Below are 17,113 nucleotides of genomic sequence, written 5' to 3'. Positions count from 1 at the left end.
CGAAAACTCTAGTTCTGCCATACGGATCGTAAGACGAACTTCACCGTACACCCTTGCTGCTTCTCCTGTGGCGGTCTTCAGACGGTAGCTGTTGGTGTTATGTAGCCATGTCATCTTCACCAAGTCTCTTCGTACAATGGAGGCGGTGGCACCGGTGTCAATTGTAGCCACGTGTTGTTTGTTGTTTATGGTCGCCTCCACTGTCAGACTTTTGTTGTCTCGTTTAGTCTGTGAGACTTGAATTGTGGTTCTGGGGCCATCGATACCAGAAACCAGCTTCTGCCCCTCGAAGTTGGTTCTTACTCGTTTCCCGAATGGGAATCAAGTTGAGGATGAGCGTTGGTTGTATCGCTTACCTGTTGTTGGGCAATATTCCTGTTTCCACAGTGTTGGCAAGCAGTTCTTCTTGGTGGCAATCTGCACTGCCGCTGGAGATGTCCGGTCTTGTTACAGTTCCAGCATCGAGCAGCTCCGTCCCGCTGGTTTCTTTGGAATGCGAGTTTTTGACAAGAGCATTCTTCCAATGCAACTTCTCTTACCCGATGAACGCCGAACGCTAATGCTTCAGGAAGGGAACGTTTTCCAGCTGTTCGTATCGCTCGCTGAAGATTTATGTCAGAAACAGCACGAACAAAGGCTTCTGTCGCAAACTGATTGATAATGTCGTCTCCTGCTGTCGGATATGCCAGATGAGCTAACCTTTCAATATCAGCTTGGAGTTGTTGCAGAGTTTCTCCTCTTTTCTGGATTCTTGTATTGAGTTGGACGCGGAAGACCTCCTGCATATGGCCATCTCCAAAGCGTTTTTCAATGACCTGGACAAGAGCGTTAAAGTTACCATTCTTTTCTGGTGGTAAAGTTTGTAACAACTCAGCAGCAGGACCTCTAAGAGCAAGAGTCAGCGCTATACATTTGTCTTCGTCATCCCAGCCATTTGTTGTGGCAGCTGCCTCAAACTGTTTTTTGTAGATCGACCAAGAACTTTGTCCATCAAAGGTTGGTGGATGCATTTCCTTCTTCTTTGAATACTCACCAGAACTTTCTCGGGCCTTATTTTTTCGAACCTTGTCCAACTCTTTAGCCATGTCTTGGAATTTATCTTTGAACTTTGTGTCCATCGCCAACAGCTTTTCTTCGACACGTTCGTCAAGAGCAGTGAACTTTTTCTCGAAATCAGCAAGTTTTCCCTCTAAGAGGTTTTTCTGTTCTTCAAGAAGGTTCTTTTGCTCATTGCCTTGTTTCTCCATTTTTTCGAGAAGATTCTTTTGTTCATCCTTTTGTTCTTTACGTTGCTGTTCCATTTGATCTTTCTGTTCTTCAAATTTTGCAAGGAGAACAGCCATCATGGATGACATATCGGAACTAGTACTTACTCGTTCTTCTACCATTTCAACTTCGAATTGAAATGTATCCAAATCTTCGTTTTTCTGGGTTAAATAATCCTGCAGGCGAATAATGAGGTCATTTTTCGATCCAGCAGTAGGAAGACCTCGTTTAGTTAATTCCGCCTTCAGCTCAGTCAAACTTAACTGATTTAATGTCTTACCCATTTTAACTTTTTTTTTTTTTTTTTTTTTTTTTTTTTTTTTAACGCGAGCACTTTTACTTATTTCAAAATGTTTTACACTTTGTTTATTGTTAAAACACACGCGCACTTTTTATTTTATTCGCGAAATTATCTGATTCGCACAAATAAATAAGTTTTATTCCACTTTTCTGACACCAATGTAACGTTTTATTCCGGGTTCACAATAAAACTTATCTAATTTCCACTTATATTTCCGTTCAAATAAGAACACACTTTATTTCAACTCAATTTACTTTTATTATTCGCTCAAACAAATATCACTTTATTTACTACTAACAATTCGCAACACTTTATTTCACTTTGTACTGTACTCTTTCACTTTCAAGATTAAACTGTCCCGGTCGGTGTCCACGCTGCCCTTTTATACCTGAAATTCGGAATTCGAGAATGTCTTCGAAGGTTCTCGTCTTTGCTTCTCGAAGCTTCCTTTCCAAGAGGGGGCGCTTCATACTTCCAGTCCAGTGGGATATTTTGGGATATTCAGCAGTCGAGGGAATTTCTTTGGATGCGTTCAGAGGGTAGTTTCTTAATTACTAAAGGTCCGTTCACATTTCTACCTTTACTGTAGCAGGTAGTGTGTTCAGACTTTTATCTTAAAAGTAGTTCGGTAATTCATCGTTACAGTATTTATGACCCAAATGCTTCAAAAATATTTTTGATGCATAAGCTTGGTACCTACAGACGAATTCCAAGGAAAAGGAAAACAAAAACCAAAATCAACAAGATGGATCTAAGAATGGCGATGGCAATATCCCCTTTTGATTGCTGAAATAAATTTTTTTTAAGCTGGTTTTGTTAAAATAAGTTAAGTATCCTTTTTTGTATTATTTTAACAATAGACCGCAGATAACATGACATACTTGATTATGTGTAACAATAAATTAAGTTAAATAAGGGTTATAAATCTTACAGAAAATTTCATATTTCACTCTTAAGACTGGGTTCCCTTTTTCAGCAAAGTCAAATCTCATGTAAAAGCATTTGTGTGTATTAGTGAATGTGTTTCGCTCTCTCGCCATCGAATTCTCTGGTTTTTTACTCTCAGGATGTTGGTTATGGTTTTCATTCATTGTCTCTTTGTGAGATCGCCATCGCACTCACGCGTGCGGGGTGACATGCAAATGGATGTAGGTATACTACATAGATCTTTATATGGATATGGTGTTTGTGGACGAAAACTGGTTTGAAATTTAATATTTTCATGAAAGATTTCTGGAGTGTATACCTATTTATTTTTGAAATGAAAACTTGTTTCCATGTTGCTGTTGTGGATGGCATTTGAGTTTTTTGTGTATCAGAGAAATTTTTTGCATTATAATAATAATTATAGTTGTTCAGCGGAGAAGCAGGTAGAGGATGTGTTATATGGGTGCATTGATATAATATACTTGACAGTATCCTTTGTGTAGTTTGTATAAAAATATGAGTAGATGCGCAGAAGGATTGGTTTTCAGGTTCTTGCTCACTTTTCAGTTGTTCTTCGTTGAGCAATTTTTTATCTCGCACACGCGCGTGCCGGCTGACATGGAAATGTATTTACTTACAATATATAGAATGTTTAGGTTCTTATCTGTATGTTGTTTGAGGATGGACTCGATATCAATCCAATTTACTTTCAACACCTTTTTAATAAAGATTTTTTTAGAGTCACCAATGCAATGAACTCAGTTGAATCGATTTTGTTTTTTATTTACCTATACCTACATTATTAGGAAACAAAAATAAGGCAGCATTAATAACTTATAAGTTACTTTTTTTTAAACCTTGAAATTAATTTTTCAACTATGTAATCAAAGTTTAGGGAAGTTTTCAAAAATAATTTTCAAGCTCAACACTTTGAAAAAAAAAATGATCTATTTTTTCAAACTGATATTTTATTTATAAATTCAGATAGGCATTAGCTACTTTTTTGCTTGTTTCCTCAGTAGGTGTAATTTTAAAAACTTTTTTTTTGCTAAGGAAACATACTGAGCATCTTCACCTATTCAAAACTATTTCTATAAATACCATCAAGTGCATTCTAACCACAAATACACTTATATAACCCTTTACACATTCCCCCGCGAAAATATAACTATTATACCTACAAACCTACAAAAAAAAACCGAATCCGCAACATATAAACAAAGACAATGAAAAACAAAACGACATATTTATATTATAAAACCCCGCACGCACGCGCGAGTGTAGTATAATAAACAATACAACCCAGAAATCAACCTAAATATAGAAATCAATCATTGTGCACAAGCACATGTCAAATGTCAATACACATTTTTACACACAAACAAATGCATACCACATATCTAATCCTTTACCTATATCCCCGCACGAGCGATGTGAATATTACACAATGCAAAGAATTTCGCTGACACCAAAAAAAAAAACCCAAAAGTGTCAACTCGCAACCGCGGGTGCGATATTATAAACACGAAATGAATTGTTAGAAAAAACCCAAGAGTCAACAAGAACAAAACAACCCTTTTTGAAAACAAAAGATAATGATCTTGCAAAAAATACATAACATATCTACTATCTACCTACTCTCTGCAGCATCTTCATAATTTCATGAATGATTTCTGCCTGCCTGAGTGAGAAAATAGGAAACAAAAAAAAAAAGTACATATTATGTAAACACAAAAAACAAAAACAAAATATAACGAGAAATGAGAGCGCAAGAGCAAGTTTTTTTTCAATAAATAGAAAAGAACAGAAAAAAAGAGTGCACCAGCGCCAGCTTATGCGTGGCATTCTTTTGAACTAAATTTGCATGTGTGCGTGATCAATGGAATTTTCAAAGTAAAAAAAGCTAAAATAGACACTTTTTCAACAATTTATATTAAAAACACTGTGAGCAAAAATATATATTTTTTTTTTTGAAACTGATTTGAAATATAATGAAAAAAAATAATAAAAATAAATTGTGGATGCTTTGACTGCCCCTTCCTCAAAAACAGAATGCAAATATTGGTTTATTAAAATCAAATTTTTAGTGTGTAAATAAAAAAAATATTTTTTTTTGGCAAACGGGTTGCATGAACAACTTTATTAACTTCTCATTAAAAAATACAAAAACATTTTAAAAAATAATCACGCTTTGCCCCACGACTAAAATGCTAAAAAAGTGCATTTTGACACATTTCCTTCAAATTAACCGTTCAAACTTACTTCAAATTAAATTTTAGAAATTTTCTTGGATTCTCCTAATTTCCCTTTATTGTTTTCTTTTTGTTTCATCTAAAAACACTAATAAACGATAAAGTTATTCTAAGAAGAGTGAGTAAAAAAACATGAAATTACAACAAATTAACGAAGCTTTTTTTCTAATAAAAAAAAAAAAAAAAAAATCTGTTTCGCGTACTGCATGAAAACACATTTGATCATTATAAAACAAAAAAAAATAAATAAAAAGTTTATAAACAACGGTGCCCCAAGCAAAATTCAGATTCAATCTAAATTTGCAGGAAAAAAATCATTTTCGACCCTTATAAAAATCGCACAAGAAATGTTTCTAAAATTTAAATGATGCAAAAATATTCGTACGTTTATTACCTTTTCAAAAAAGTAAGTTTCATAAGATTATCTTATAAACTGCAAAAGTAATACAACAATTAGTCAACCATCTTCCATTAAAATGCTATGGAAACCCCCCCTTAAAACTAAATGTCCACCAATAAAATTTAATTTTTTAACAGTTCTTCAAAATGAAAAAAATCCAAAATAAAATGAATATCAGCTCTAGTGTAAATTTTGTTAATAATGTTAATAAAGTAACTACCTCAATTATAGTCTGTACTATATTTCCGTCATATTTTTTATTGCATTGGGTTCATCTCAAAAGAAAACAAATACATTTTTTTCTAATATTTTTTTTTTTAAATAATTAAATTATTATTCAATACTTAAATCCTTAAAGCTAAATAAATACATGCATTCAAAAATGTAAAGCTGGAATAAACATTGTCAAGCATTCATTTTTTTTTTTAAGGATTAAAAAATAAAACATCGGACTTTTGTGTTATATAATTTTAGAAAACTGTTTAAATTGAATTACATTTTATTTTTGTTTTATATATTAATAAGAATAAAAAAAACAAGATTATTTTGTATCCTTAGTAAAATGTTCGTAAACGATCGAATTATTGCTTGTTCTGACGGTAGGTAAGGTGTTTTTGAGTGTTTTTTTTTTATTATTATTAAGAATATTGGAAAAGTGTTTTAATTTATTGCAAAATAGCATAATGAGTAATTTTTTTTGTATATTAGATTAATGCAATTATTATTTCGAAATACGTATGTATAATTAATTTGTTTACTTGTCACGTTGTCATCTCCCTGTTAATGCTATATTTTATTTGTTTATATATTTTTATAATAATTCATTATTACATAATTCAATACATATGTACATTGTATTCAATTATTCACTACTAAGTACAAAAATATTAATATGTACAACATATATATAATGGTATATATGTATGTTTCCTTTACTCATAATTTTTAATTAGAGTTATTTTCTTAAACGGTTTGTGCCTGTATACTTGTTTTGCATTTAGTCAGAATATTTTACATTTTGCATTTGAATGCCCTTACCATTTGCAATTAAATTGATGTATAAAAAATGAGCAACAAATTATTAAATATTATGTTGTTCTAATTAATTTATTAATATAATTGTTAATAATACATAAGTATATTTTTTTTAATAAATATTATCAGTTATTATCAGTCTGCAAATTAATACGATTTGTTGTTTATATTTGTTCGCTTTATTTAAAATAAGCTAAACATAATAATTATGAATAATGTGTATATCTATATATGAAGATATAATAATTAATAATAAATTGTTGTTTGTCTATTATAAAACAAACTTTTAAAATTGCTTTGGTTTAAGTGAGTTCAAGATTTTAGATAAATAAAATAGAGTACTTAGAAAAATTTTGTTTTTTTTTGCAAATATGGTAGCAAAAAGAAGTTGATAATAAAGACTTAATAGCTAAGTACAACAATGGTATGCATGACCGTTTTGTAAGTTATAGTTATTATGAGCTGTAGAGTTCTTACTGTAATTATTGTGCAGCTGAGCAGAAGCAATTGAATGCTGAGTCGATTTACATGAAAATTGTCTATGGTTGCTGTTGTCCTGTGAATAAAATAATATATTTGGAATTAAATATTTTTTATATTCGTGTTAAGTTATGAAAAAATTGTAGTAACATTTCGCGAAAGTGTCATTAATGATCACAATTGTGAAAAAAAAGAAAAAAACATAAGCTCTTTAAAAGTTTTTACGAAAATACAACATAGAAGTTAGCATTAAAATAGAATTAGTTGAAGCCAACAGATAATACAAACAAATATGCAAGGAAAAGAAAAGGGCATTTTGATGAAAACTTGGCGTTCTTATTGAGGAATTTACTCTTGATTGAACGCGAGATCTAAAGGATGCATTTTTGACGAATGAAGCTTGAGCACTCTGCACTAGTTTTCATTCAAGTCATTCAAGTGCATTCATATTGAAAGATGTGTAGTTTCTTACATTAATTTCTTTTCACGAAACAAAGTACTTAGTTTTTTAGATTCGGTTGTTAATGCGTATTAAAAGTAATGTACTCGCTTGAGTACACTGGCTGAAAAGGTACACATTTTTTCTAGGAAAATATTGATATGAAATTTCAAAGCATCAAACCATCAAGTTTTTCAAAACTTTGGATGCGTCTAAGACTTCGTTGAAACAACTTAAAGCCATAGCAATTTTGACATTGTGTTGCTTATAGCAGCTTTCACTCCTTGCCAAAGAAAGAAAATGAACTGGAAGACATCCGTTTACTAACTAATACAAACAATATGTCCCGAACCGAATTCAAGTAAATAAAAAAATATCTCCACCTTGCTGATATGAACATTTTGGTTCTCATGGACAAAATGGCAAAAAAATGAAACCTCATACATGAAACACTTTCGGTTGATGAGTCGATGTTTAAATACTACAGAAGCCAATCTTCAAAGCAGTTCATTTGAGACAAGCCTGTAAGATTTGGCTTCAAAAATTAGTTTCTCCCGAGTAAATATAGCTATTTGCATCAATTGGGAGCCAAAAACGACCGTATGGCAAAAAAGCAAATGACACTCAGTTGATGTTTATTTTTTTGCACAAAGTTACCCATCCTTCAGATCACATTGTTTATTTTTTTATATAATTCTACATTATTTTCATTCTCTATAAAAAAGCCAAAATGCCTGTCATGTCACAAAAAAGAGATGTGCCTATAGAGGGTGAATAGTTAAACAAACAAGAGCATACAAAAATCTGCCAAACCATGGAATTACCTAAAAAAGAATGTAGAGCAGCCCAAAATAATCGCATAGTAAAATTCAGGGATGGGAGACGTTGACCTTCATTAAGCCATTAATAATTACACGGTGTTACAAAAATGAGGTTTCAAAATATACGCGGGCGGAGACCTATCAGGTTTTGTATAGCTAGTCGCACTGATTACGAAACGGTATTTGAAAATCCCCTAACACCCCCAAAATCTGGAGTTACGGGCAAAAAACGGTTTTTTGGACCTTCACCCATTGAAAAAATTCTAGCTTCGACAATTTTTTACCCATTTTCGATTTTTTATTTCTGACCGTTTCCGTTTCTGATAGAAGATAAATATACCTTTTCAACAATGTATAAAACATGTAACTCGGTTAAACCACTTAGAATTTATAAGCTGTCAAAGTTCAAAAATTCCATTTTTTTCGTCATTTGCCCAACTTCGGCATCAATGTAAAGTATATGTTTTCAAAGCAACATGCTATTTAAAAAATATATTCATAAACTATATCTATTTTCCAATCAATCGAGGTATTTTTTATGAAAATCACTCCAAAATTGGCTTAGAAAAAAAAAATTTCGATTTCAACCCAGATACAGAAATTCGAACTTTTAGGTATAGAACAAAAATGTTGTTTCGGCACGTAGTAGGATAACCTGGGCGCCAGGATTTGATAACGGGTTTTTATAGAGGAGCTCAATACAAACATTTTTTTCTTTGGAAGGGGGGTCTATCTCCCCCCGTTTAGGTGGGAGGGGCAGTTTTCTAAAAAAAAATTATCAAAATAAAAAAAAATTATTAAAAAACAACGGCAACACTTACAGTAATAAATGATAAATTGTACATTTGATTCTAATTTTTAAATCAATATAACATAACCAATAGTTTTTAAAATAATCGATTTCAAAGTTAAAAATAGGCGAAAAAAAGTTTTTTAAAACTCATTTAATACTATTTTTGGCCAGACAGATAAAAAGACATTTTATACATTGTTGAAAAGGTATATTTATCTTCTATCAGAAACGGTAAAAAAATCGAAAATGGGTAAAAAAATTGTCGAAGCTAGAATTTTTTCAATGGGTGAAGGTCCAAAAAACCGTTTTTTGCTCGTAACTTCAGATTTTGGGGGTGTTAGGGGATTTTCAAATACCGTTTCGTATTCAGTGCGACTAGCTCTACAAAACCTGATAGGTCTCCGCCCGCGTATATTTTGAGTGTTACACCGTGTTATTAATTATAATTAACGAATTGAATTTCTCTACAAAATGTGGTGGTGGCCACCTCTTACAGTAATGATTAATTCTGTGATTGTCAACGCATGGAAGTTGCATAAAATGGTATAAAGCAGCAACAAAGACTTATTACAGGTTCATCGTGATATCGTTCGTCATTACTTGCGAAATTATACACAGCCTTAAACGTTATTCAAGCGCTAAGTAGTTTCCTCTGTAGCATTTACTAGTGGAAACCATTTTCCGAAATAAAAAGCTAAACAACTACGCTGCCGACAATGTCTTAACTGAATAAATAGACATGTTAGCAATACGACATAGCACTGTGACCTGAGTAGAGAAAATATGTGTGTTCAAAGACGTTTCGAGTTGATTAAAAACAGCATTTGTCCAGCCTGTCCCAAAAAAAAAAAGGCGAATCCTCCTCACTCTACAACTATCGTCCCATTTCACTAACGTCCTTTCTTTTCAAGGTCATGGAAACGCAGACAGCTTAAGAAATATCATGAAGAACGGAAGCTTTTCAATGACCGGTAGTACGGGTTTCGTAGCAATAGATCCTCTGCTGATTTGATGGTGTATCTCACCGATCATTTGAACAAATCTTTACATCGGTTTGGAGAAAAATTTCAAAAGCATTATATAGATTTTGGCATCAAGCTCTCATATCGAAGATGCTTGCATTCTGTATTGATGAATCTCTTCTTCTTTGGATTAAAAATGACGGTCCGCACCGTTCAATTCATTTTGTTATGAATAGATTCAAACCTGAAACCATAAATATAAACGCTGGTGTGCCAGAGGGCTCCATTTTGTCACCGCTCTCTTCCTCATTTTAATTAATCATCTACTGTATGAAACTTCTGATCCACTTAATAATTTTTTTGCTGATGATATTAACCTCAGCTTCCCATATCTGGGCCGGTGATCCTAAAACCTACTTGAGCTATTTGGACCGAATCCAAAATAGAACTTTTAAAGTTATAGGTGATAGGTCTATTACAGATGCAATCTTATCTCTTGAGCACCTCCCCTTTAGCAATTCAACCGTAATCCCATCAATTTACACTTAAGGCCAATGTCGGACGTAGCTGTTCTGATTTAAAATTTAATAGAAATATGAGCATGCATTGTGCCATTGTATCCGCTTGAGTACAGGTCCCGAAAACCTATTCTTCATATTTCTTCCACTAATTTAGGTACTGTATTACCTTAAAAAATAACCTAAATATTTATTGCCATAGACATTCAGCTTTTTTTTTTTTTTCCTTTAATTCCATCCCAAATGAAATTTATTTTGAAGGATTAGCAATTATCAAGTAAATAAATGGTATATTTTTGCAAATTTCTAATAAAGTACAAAATTTGATCCTACACCAACAAATATAGAACCTTGTCTAAACAATCAACTATACTAACTATAGAAAAAAAAATCGATTTCTCAAAATAGATTTATTATTTTTGTCTAATTCCATTGCTGGAAAAATGAAAAAGAGTTGTGTAAGAAAAAAAGGTGGACTTTGCTACATTACACTTACCTTTGGTTGAATTGGAAAACAGCACCAAAGTATAAAAGCTACGAACGCCACCAGAGTTCCAACCAGAAGAATAAAATCTTCGATGGTCTTGAGAAAAAAAATTAAATTTATCAACACGGTTTTAAATGAATTTAATTTTGCAATTTCAACTCACCGGCTCTTCTCCCAAGAGAACATGATTTATCAAATAAGCAAAATCATCAAAAGGAGTCATCTTGCAGGATAGAGAACTCCCCCACGTTCTTGTCCCGTCTTCCAAATATGCTCTGACAAGAGCAGTCTTTTGAAATGCGAGAAATAAATTTTGAGAAGTTGAAGTGCAGATTTTGTTTTCCAACTCAAAGAAAATCTACTACATGGTAATGCATTAATTGTGCTTCAATCTTTTTTTTTAACAATAAGAATATTTCACTCGAATTAATTTTGAATATAAAAATAATGTTTCAAAAATAAATTAAGCACAACATTTTTCATGTTCACTTCTTGTTTCTTGTGTTGTATGAAGATGAAGGTTAAAATGACAGACAGACACACCGACACGGCACAAGCAAAGCAAAAAGGATCGATTTTGACAGATGCGAAAGGACCCAGTAGAGTAAGTGAGATAACCATAGGAACAGTTTTCCAGTGATGTTATCGAGTTCTAAATTTTATTTAGAACAAGTGTCCTAAAAATAAAGCTGTCCTAAAGCCTAGTACGCTCCTGAAGCGAAAAGAAATATTCCATACAAAATTTCGTTACCGGAATCTTGAACGAAAAATTTCGTTTTGATTTTTGTTTTTCAGTACGCAGCTCTAGCGAAAAATTGGAGAGTTTTCACGGCAAGAGTACGATAAATAAAGGCCCAACTATAATAGACGGACGGCAACGGAAGCTAATGTCAAAACCGAACGAACCGTTTCTTTCCGATTGTCAAATGCATCCGTTTACCCATATTTGTTTTAACAGAACGGAAGCATTATTATGCCAAGTTGTTTTTGTTTTCGAACATTCATGTTTCATTTTCTTTCAGACTTGCAAAATTTTATGTAAAAATAAATAGAAAAACACATTTTAAATTAGGTGTGTTTTTTATTACCACCGGTCTTAACTGGACAAAAAAAAAACGCCTCGGGGCTTAACCTGAAATCTTGGCAGCACTGTATATTGAATGTTCCGAAAACAGTAGACACAACAAAAATTTAGAGTTGTCATATTTTTCGCTTTCGTCATTTTCTTGTATTTTTCATATGTTTTACAAAGAGATACAAAAATGTATGCTAGCAAAACTATTTTAATACATTTTGTCCTTCCAAACGTGAGTTTTCACGTTTTTAAACAAATTCTAAACAATTTATGAAAAAATTAGTTTGGTGGCACAGATTTAAAACTCTTCAAAAAGTTAAGCCCAGAGAAATCTCCGGGCTAAACAACTAAGCCCAAGGGGCTAAGGTGTTGTTGTATTTAACATGTAAATTGCTTAGCCCATACTGCGTTTTTTTGTCCAGTTAAGACCGGTTGTAATAAAAAACACTCCTATTGATTAAGATTTATTTTGTATAATAATTTATTTTGGTGTGCCAGAGAACTGAGCAATGATAAACAAAATCGTAATCCTACTTAGAGGCTTCGTTTCCAGTCATTTCACATTCTTAACGGTGTTGGGCAGAAATTTAACACACTAAGCCCTGATTTTTCAATCGTCACTTAGACTATCAGAAGAATAAATGTCAATATAAAAAAAAACTTTAATTCCTAGGAATAAGCTCTAACTGAGGTTTATCTGACTATTGAAAAATTGGCCCTAAATCTTTTTTAAGTTTTTTTGATAAAATTACAAAACTTATAAATGTTTTGTGAAACAGAAAAATGAATTCACTTAACTTTCATTAAAAGTTTTTTTTTTTTAAGAACAGTAACTGAACGAAAACGAGCAATCCGCTATTATGGCTGTGAAATCTGTTGCATGTATTTGGGAATTTTCGTACGTCAACGTACGCACCCTTCCGACTATTATAGTTGGGCCTTAAGGCAGTGAAAAATAATAACGGAATTTTGTAAAACAGTCAAATACAATAATTTTTCACTATGGAAGCCCAACTAGCACAACAGCTTCTATAAATTGAGATCTCGCAGGTACTTCTTTTTATACAGCTTGTATTGAGCTTGCTTCAGAATTTAATTGCTTATAGAAGTTCGAACTTGTTTAACAACTTCTAATAAGTTGTTTAAATACTGTTAAGGAAACTTAAACGAAAAAAGCTTATTTTCGGAAAAGCCTTCTTAATGAATTTATAGAAGCTTTACAGAAATTACAAAGTTTAGTATTTGATTTTTGGTTTTGATATTGAATAATCTAGCTGGGACACTTTTTGGTTTTGACATTGAATTATTTAGCTCGGACATGTTTTGTTTTGACATTTCTGCTATTTGAACTGATTAAGTTTTTGACTTCATTAATGAATATTGTAATGTTTTATTCCGGGTTCACAATAAAACTTATTTAATTTCCACTTATATTTCCGTTCAAATAAGAACACACTTTATTTCAACTCAATTTACTTTTATTATTCGCTCAAACAAACACACTTTTAAATCACTTTTTTTTACTACTAACAATTCGCAACACTTTATTTCACTTTGTACTGTACTCTTTCACTTTCAAGATTAAACTGTATCCGGTCGGTGTCCACGCTGCCCTTTTATACCTGAAATTCGGAATTCGAGAATGTCTTCGAAGGTTCTCGTCTTTGCTTCTCGAAGCTTCCTTTCCAAGAGGGGGCGCTTCATACTTCCAGTCCAGTGGGATATTTTGGGATATTCAGCAGTCGAGGGAATTTCTTTGGATGCGTTCAGAGGGTAGTTTCTTAATTACTAAAGGTCCGTTCACATTTCTACCTTTACTGTAGCAGGTAGTGTTCAGACTTTTATCTTAAAAGTAGTTCGGTAATTCATCGTTACATTGCCCCCCTCTTAGGATTGTTCGTCCCGAACAACTCCATTGCTTCTTTCACCATTATAACGATGTAAACGGTCACAATGAACTACCTTTAATTTGCCTCTTACCCCTCTCTGTATACGGTAAACCACGTCGTTGATTCTGGTTATTACTGTGTAAGGGCCTTCCCAGTTTTGTTGTAGCTTCGGTGATAGTCCCTTTTGTCGGTGGGGATTGTAAAACCACACAAGTTCTCCTTCTTGAAACCCTGTTGCTGTCGCTCGCGCGTCATATCTTGTTTTCATCCTGTCACTAGACGCTTTTATATTTGTCCTTGTCCGTTGGTGAATGTCAGCCAGTGTTTCTTTCAGGTTATCAACATACTCATCTATTTCCTGTGGCTCATTTGGAACACATCCGAATTTTATCTCACTTGGCAGCCGTATTGTAGAACCAAAAAGGACTTCCGATGGTGTATGTCCAGTGGAACAATGTGTTGCACTTCTATAAGCCATCAAGAATAATGGAATATGTCGATCCCAGTCTCGTTGATTATCGTTGACTACTTTTGACAGGTGTTCTTTAAGTGTCCTGTTAAATCGCTCAACCATCCCATCAGATTGTGGATGAAGCGGTGTTGTTCGCGTCTTCTTGATGCCAAGGAGTGAGCAAACCTCTTGAAAAATCTTAGATTCGAAGTTCCTTCCTTGGTCGGAATGAAGTTCCATGGGTACTCCGAACCTGCTCACCCAATGAAAGACAATCTTATCCACAACTGTTTTGGTTTCCTGGTTTGGGGTGGCAAATGCCTCAGGCCACTTGCTGAAGTAATCCATCACTACGAGGATATACCGGTTTCCTTTGTTGGTTTCGGGAAAAGGACCTGCCACGTCTATTTCAATCCTCTCAAAAGGTGTGCCCACATTGTACTGATGCATCTTGCTTTGCATTTTTCTAGCTGGTCCTTTGCTAGCGGAACAAGTATCACATTTTCGGCACCACTTTTCAACGTCTTCTCTCATACGTAACCAGTAGAATTGCTGGCGTACCTTTTCCAGCGTCTTGTTGATGCCTAAATGGCCTCCAGAAGTTCCCTCGTGCATCTCTCGGAGAACATCATTAACCTTTGACTGAGGTACGATTAGTTGCATTACATAAGATTTACCATCTGCGGATTCCCACTTACGCCTGAGTAACCCTTCTTGCACATGAAGTGAGTCCCATTGTGCCCAATATGCTTTGAGATTGGGGCTTCGGTCGGAGATTTCGGCACATTCTGGTTTCTCTTCATGTTCCTTCCATGCAAGGATGGGTTCGATGTCCGAATCTTCCTGTTGGGCCATCCTGAGTTCTTCATTACTCCAGCCGCAAATGGGATCAGCTCTCGTTCTTCTTACAGCGACAACTTCCTTTTCCTCTAGCCGTGTGCAATGCTTGCAGTCTTGCTTGCACGGGCGCCGAGATAATGCGTCTGCATTTGAATGCAGCTTTCCTCTTCGATGTTGAATTTGACATTGATACGTCTGAAGTATCTCGATCCATCTTGCTACTTGACCCTCTGGATTTTTGAAGTTCAAAAGCCAATTTAGTGCACCATGATCTGTACGAAGAAGGAACTTCTGTCCATAGATGTACTTATGGAAGTGCTTTGTTGCCAATACCAGAGCAAGAAGTTCCCTCCTGGTCACGCAATAGTTTCTTTCTTGTTTCGAGAGTACCTTGCTGAAATAGGCAACGACCTTTTCTTCTCCGTCATGAACTTGCGATAAAACAGCACCAACTCCAACATTACTGGCATCTGCGTCAATGATGAATTGTTTGCCTGGAGTCGGATAGGCCAACACAGGAGCTTCACATAACCGCAGCTTCAGTTCCTGAAAGCTTTTCTCACACTCACCTGACCATTTAAAGGGTTTACCCTTCTCCGTAAGCTGGTGCAAGCTTTTGGCGATTCTCGCAAAATCCTTTACGAATCGTCGATAGTACGTTGCCAGACCGAGGAAACTCCGAAGTTGATGCTTGTCCTGAGGGGTTGGCCAATTCTTCACAGTGTCAACTTTTTCTGGATCAGTCATTACTCCTTGGGATGAGATGATATGCCCCAAATATTTGACCTCGGTCTTGAAAAGTGCACATTTCTTTGGATTTAACTTAAGATGCGCTTCTCGTAGCCTCTGGAATACAGCCTTTAGGTTTTCACAATGGTCATCAAATGTTTTCCCGTAAACGATGACATCATCCAAATAGACTAGGCAAGATTTCCAGGTTAATCCATTTAAAACGCACTCCATTAAACGCTCAAAAGTAGCTGGGGCATTACATAGCCCAAACGGCATGACATTGAACTGCCACAGACCATTTCCTGTGGAGAAAGCCGTCTTTTCCCGATCTTCTGGATGGATTTCTACCTGCCAGTAGCCACTCTTCAAATCCAAAGTCGAAAACCATTGTGCTCCTTCCATTGCATCTAGAGTATCGCTGATTCTTGGCAGTGGGTAGCTGTCTTTCTTCGTCACATCATTCAGCCTGCGGTAGTCGACACAAAATCGAGTGCTTCCATCCTTCTTTTTGACGAGAACTACCGGTGATGCCCAAGGGCTTTTGGAATTTTCGATCAGCCCGTCTTTCTTCATTGTCGATATCATTTCTTCAACTTCACCTTGTTTGGCCAAGGGGAGACGTCTTGCTGGTTGACGAATCGGCCTAGCGTCTCCTGTATCGATTCGATGCTGCACCAGTTGTGTTCGGCCGTATTGCCCGCTGGGTGAAGAGAAGATATCAGCATATTCATGAAGAAGCCTTCCCGCAACATTAAGCTGATGTTGACTCAAGTTGTCTGATTTGAGAATTTGAGTCTTTAGTTTCTCAGAGTTCATAGTCATCTGTGTGTCCATCTCGTTGATCTTAGTTATTGCGGACACAGATTCACATTGCCCAACAACTTCTCCTTTCTTAAGCTTGATTGGGTACGGTTTGATGTTAAGTATCCGTACAGGTACCATGTTGTTCTTTGGTGCCACAAGAGTCTTCCCGATGATGATGTTTTCGGAACTTTGCTCAACTTCTGGTTCAACCATGAGGTATCGATGGCTTCCAAAGTTCCCCTTTAACTTGGTCCACACAAAAACTTCTGAAGAAGGAGGCAGGCACATGTCTTCTTTGATGACAGTTCTAATTGTTGTCGAGTTGTCAGTGCCATAGACCATTGGAATCTCTACATTTCTGTATTTCAGGACTTGATTACCGATATCCAAAATGATTCCATGCTCCTTCATGAAGTCGATTCCAATGATGCACTCGTCACATATATCTGCCACCAAAAACACATGCGAAAACTCTAGTTCTGCCATACGGATCGTAAGACGAACTTCACCGTACACCCTTGCTGCTTCTCCTGTGGCGGTCTTCAGACGGTAGCTGTTGGTGTTATGTAGCCATGTCATCTTCACCAAGTCTCTTCGTACAATGGAGGCGGTGGCACCGGTGTCAATTGTAGCCACGTGTT

The 17,113-nt window shown here is 35.0% G+C and overlaps 1 protein-coding gene across 1 annotated transcript; it reads right to left on the bottom strand.

Annotated features, from left to right (window-relative positions):
• Positions 1-5,495: 5,495 nt before the first annotated feature.
• On the bottom strand, positions 5,496-11,259 carry LOC129910986 (uncharacterized). The gene is made up of 3 exons (XM_055988607.1): positions 10,845-11,259; positions 10,691-10,777; positions 5,496-6,737 (listed from the first exon to the last, which is right to left on the bottom strand). Exons 1-3 carry the CDS (start codon positions 10,902-10,904, stop codon positions 6,591-6,593), a joined length of 294 nt encoding a protein of 97 aa, XP_055844582.1. The 5' UTR covers positions 10,905-11,259; the 3' UTR covers positions 5,496-6,590.
• Positions 11,260-17,113: the final 5,854 nt, after the last annotated feature.

The sequence above is a fragment of the Episyrphus balteatus genome, chromosome 2 (assembly GCF_945859705.1).
Source record: "Episyrphus balteatus chromosome 2, idEpiBalt1.1, whole genome shotgun sequence".
NCBI classification, from domain to species: Eukaryota; Metazoa; Arthropoda; class Insecta; order Diptera; family Syrphidae; genus Episyrphus; species Episyrphus balteatus.
This window is presented reverse-complemented; position numbering and strand designations above follow the sequence as displayed.

Coding starts and splice junctions, on each gene's coding strand:
- LOC129910986 (XM_055988607.1), bottom strand. CDS start 10,904: ATGACTCCTTTTGATGATTTTGCTTATTTGATAAATCATGTTCTCTTG. Junction 10,778..10,844: donor TTCTCTTGGGAGAAGAGCCG/GTGAGTTGAAAT, acceptor TTTTTTCTCAAG/ACCATCGAAGATTTTATTCT. Junction 6,738..10,690: donor GTTTTCCAATTCAACCAAAG/GTAAGTGTAATG, acceptor TTTTATTCACAG/GACAACAGCAACCATAGACA.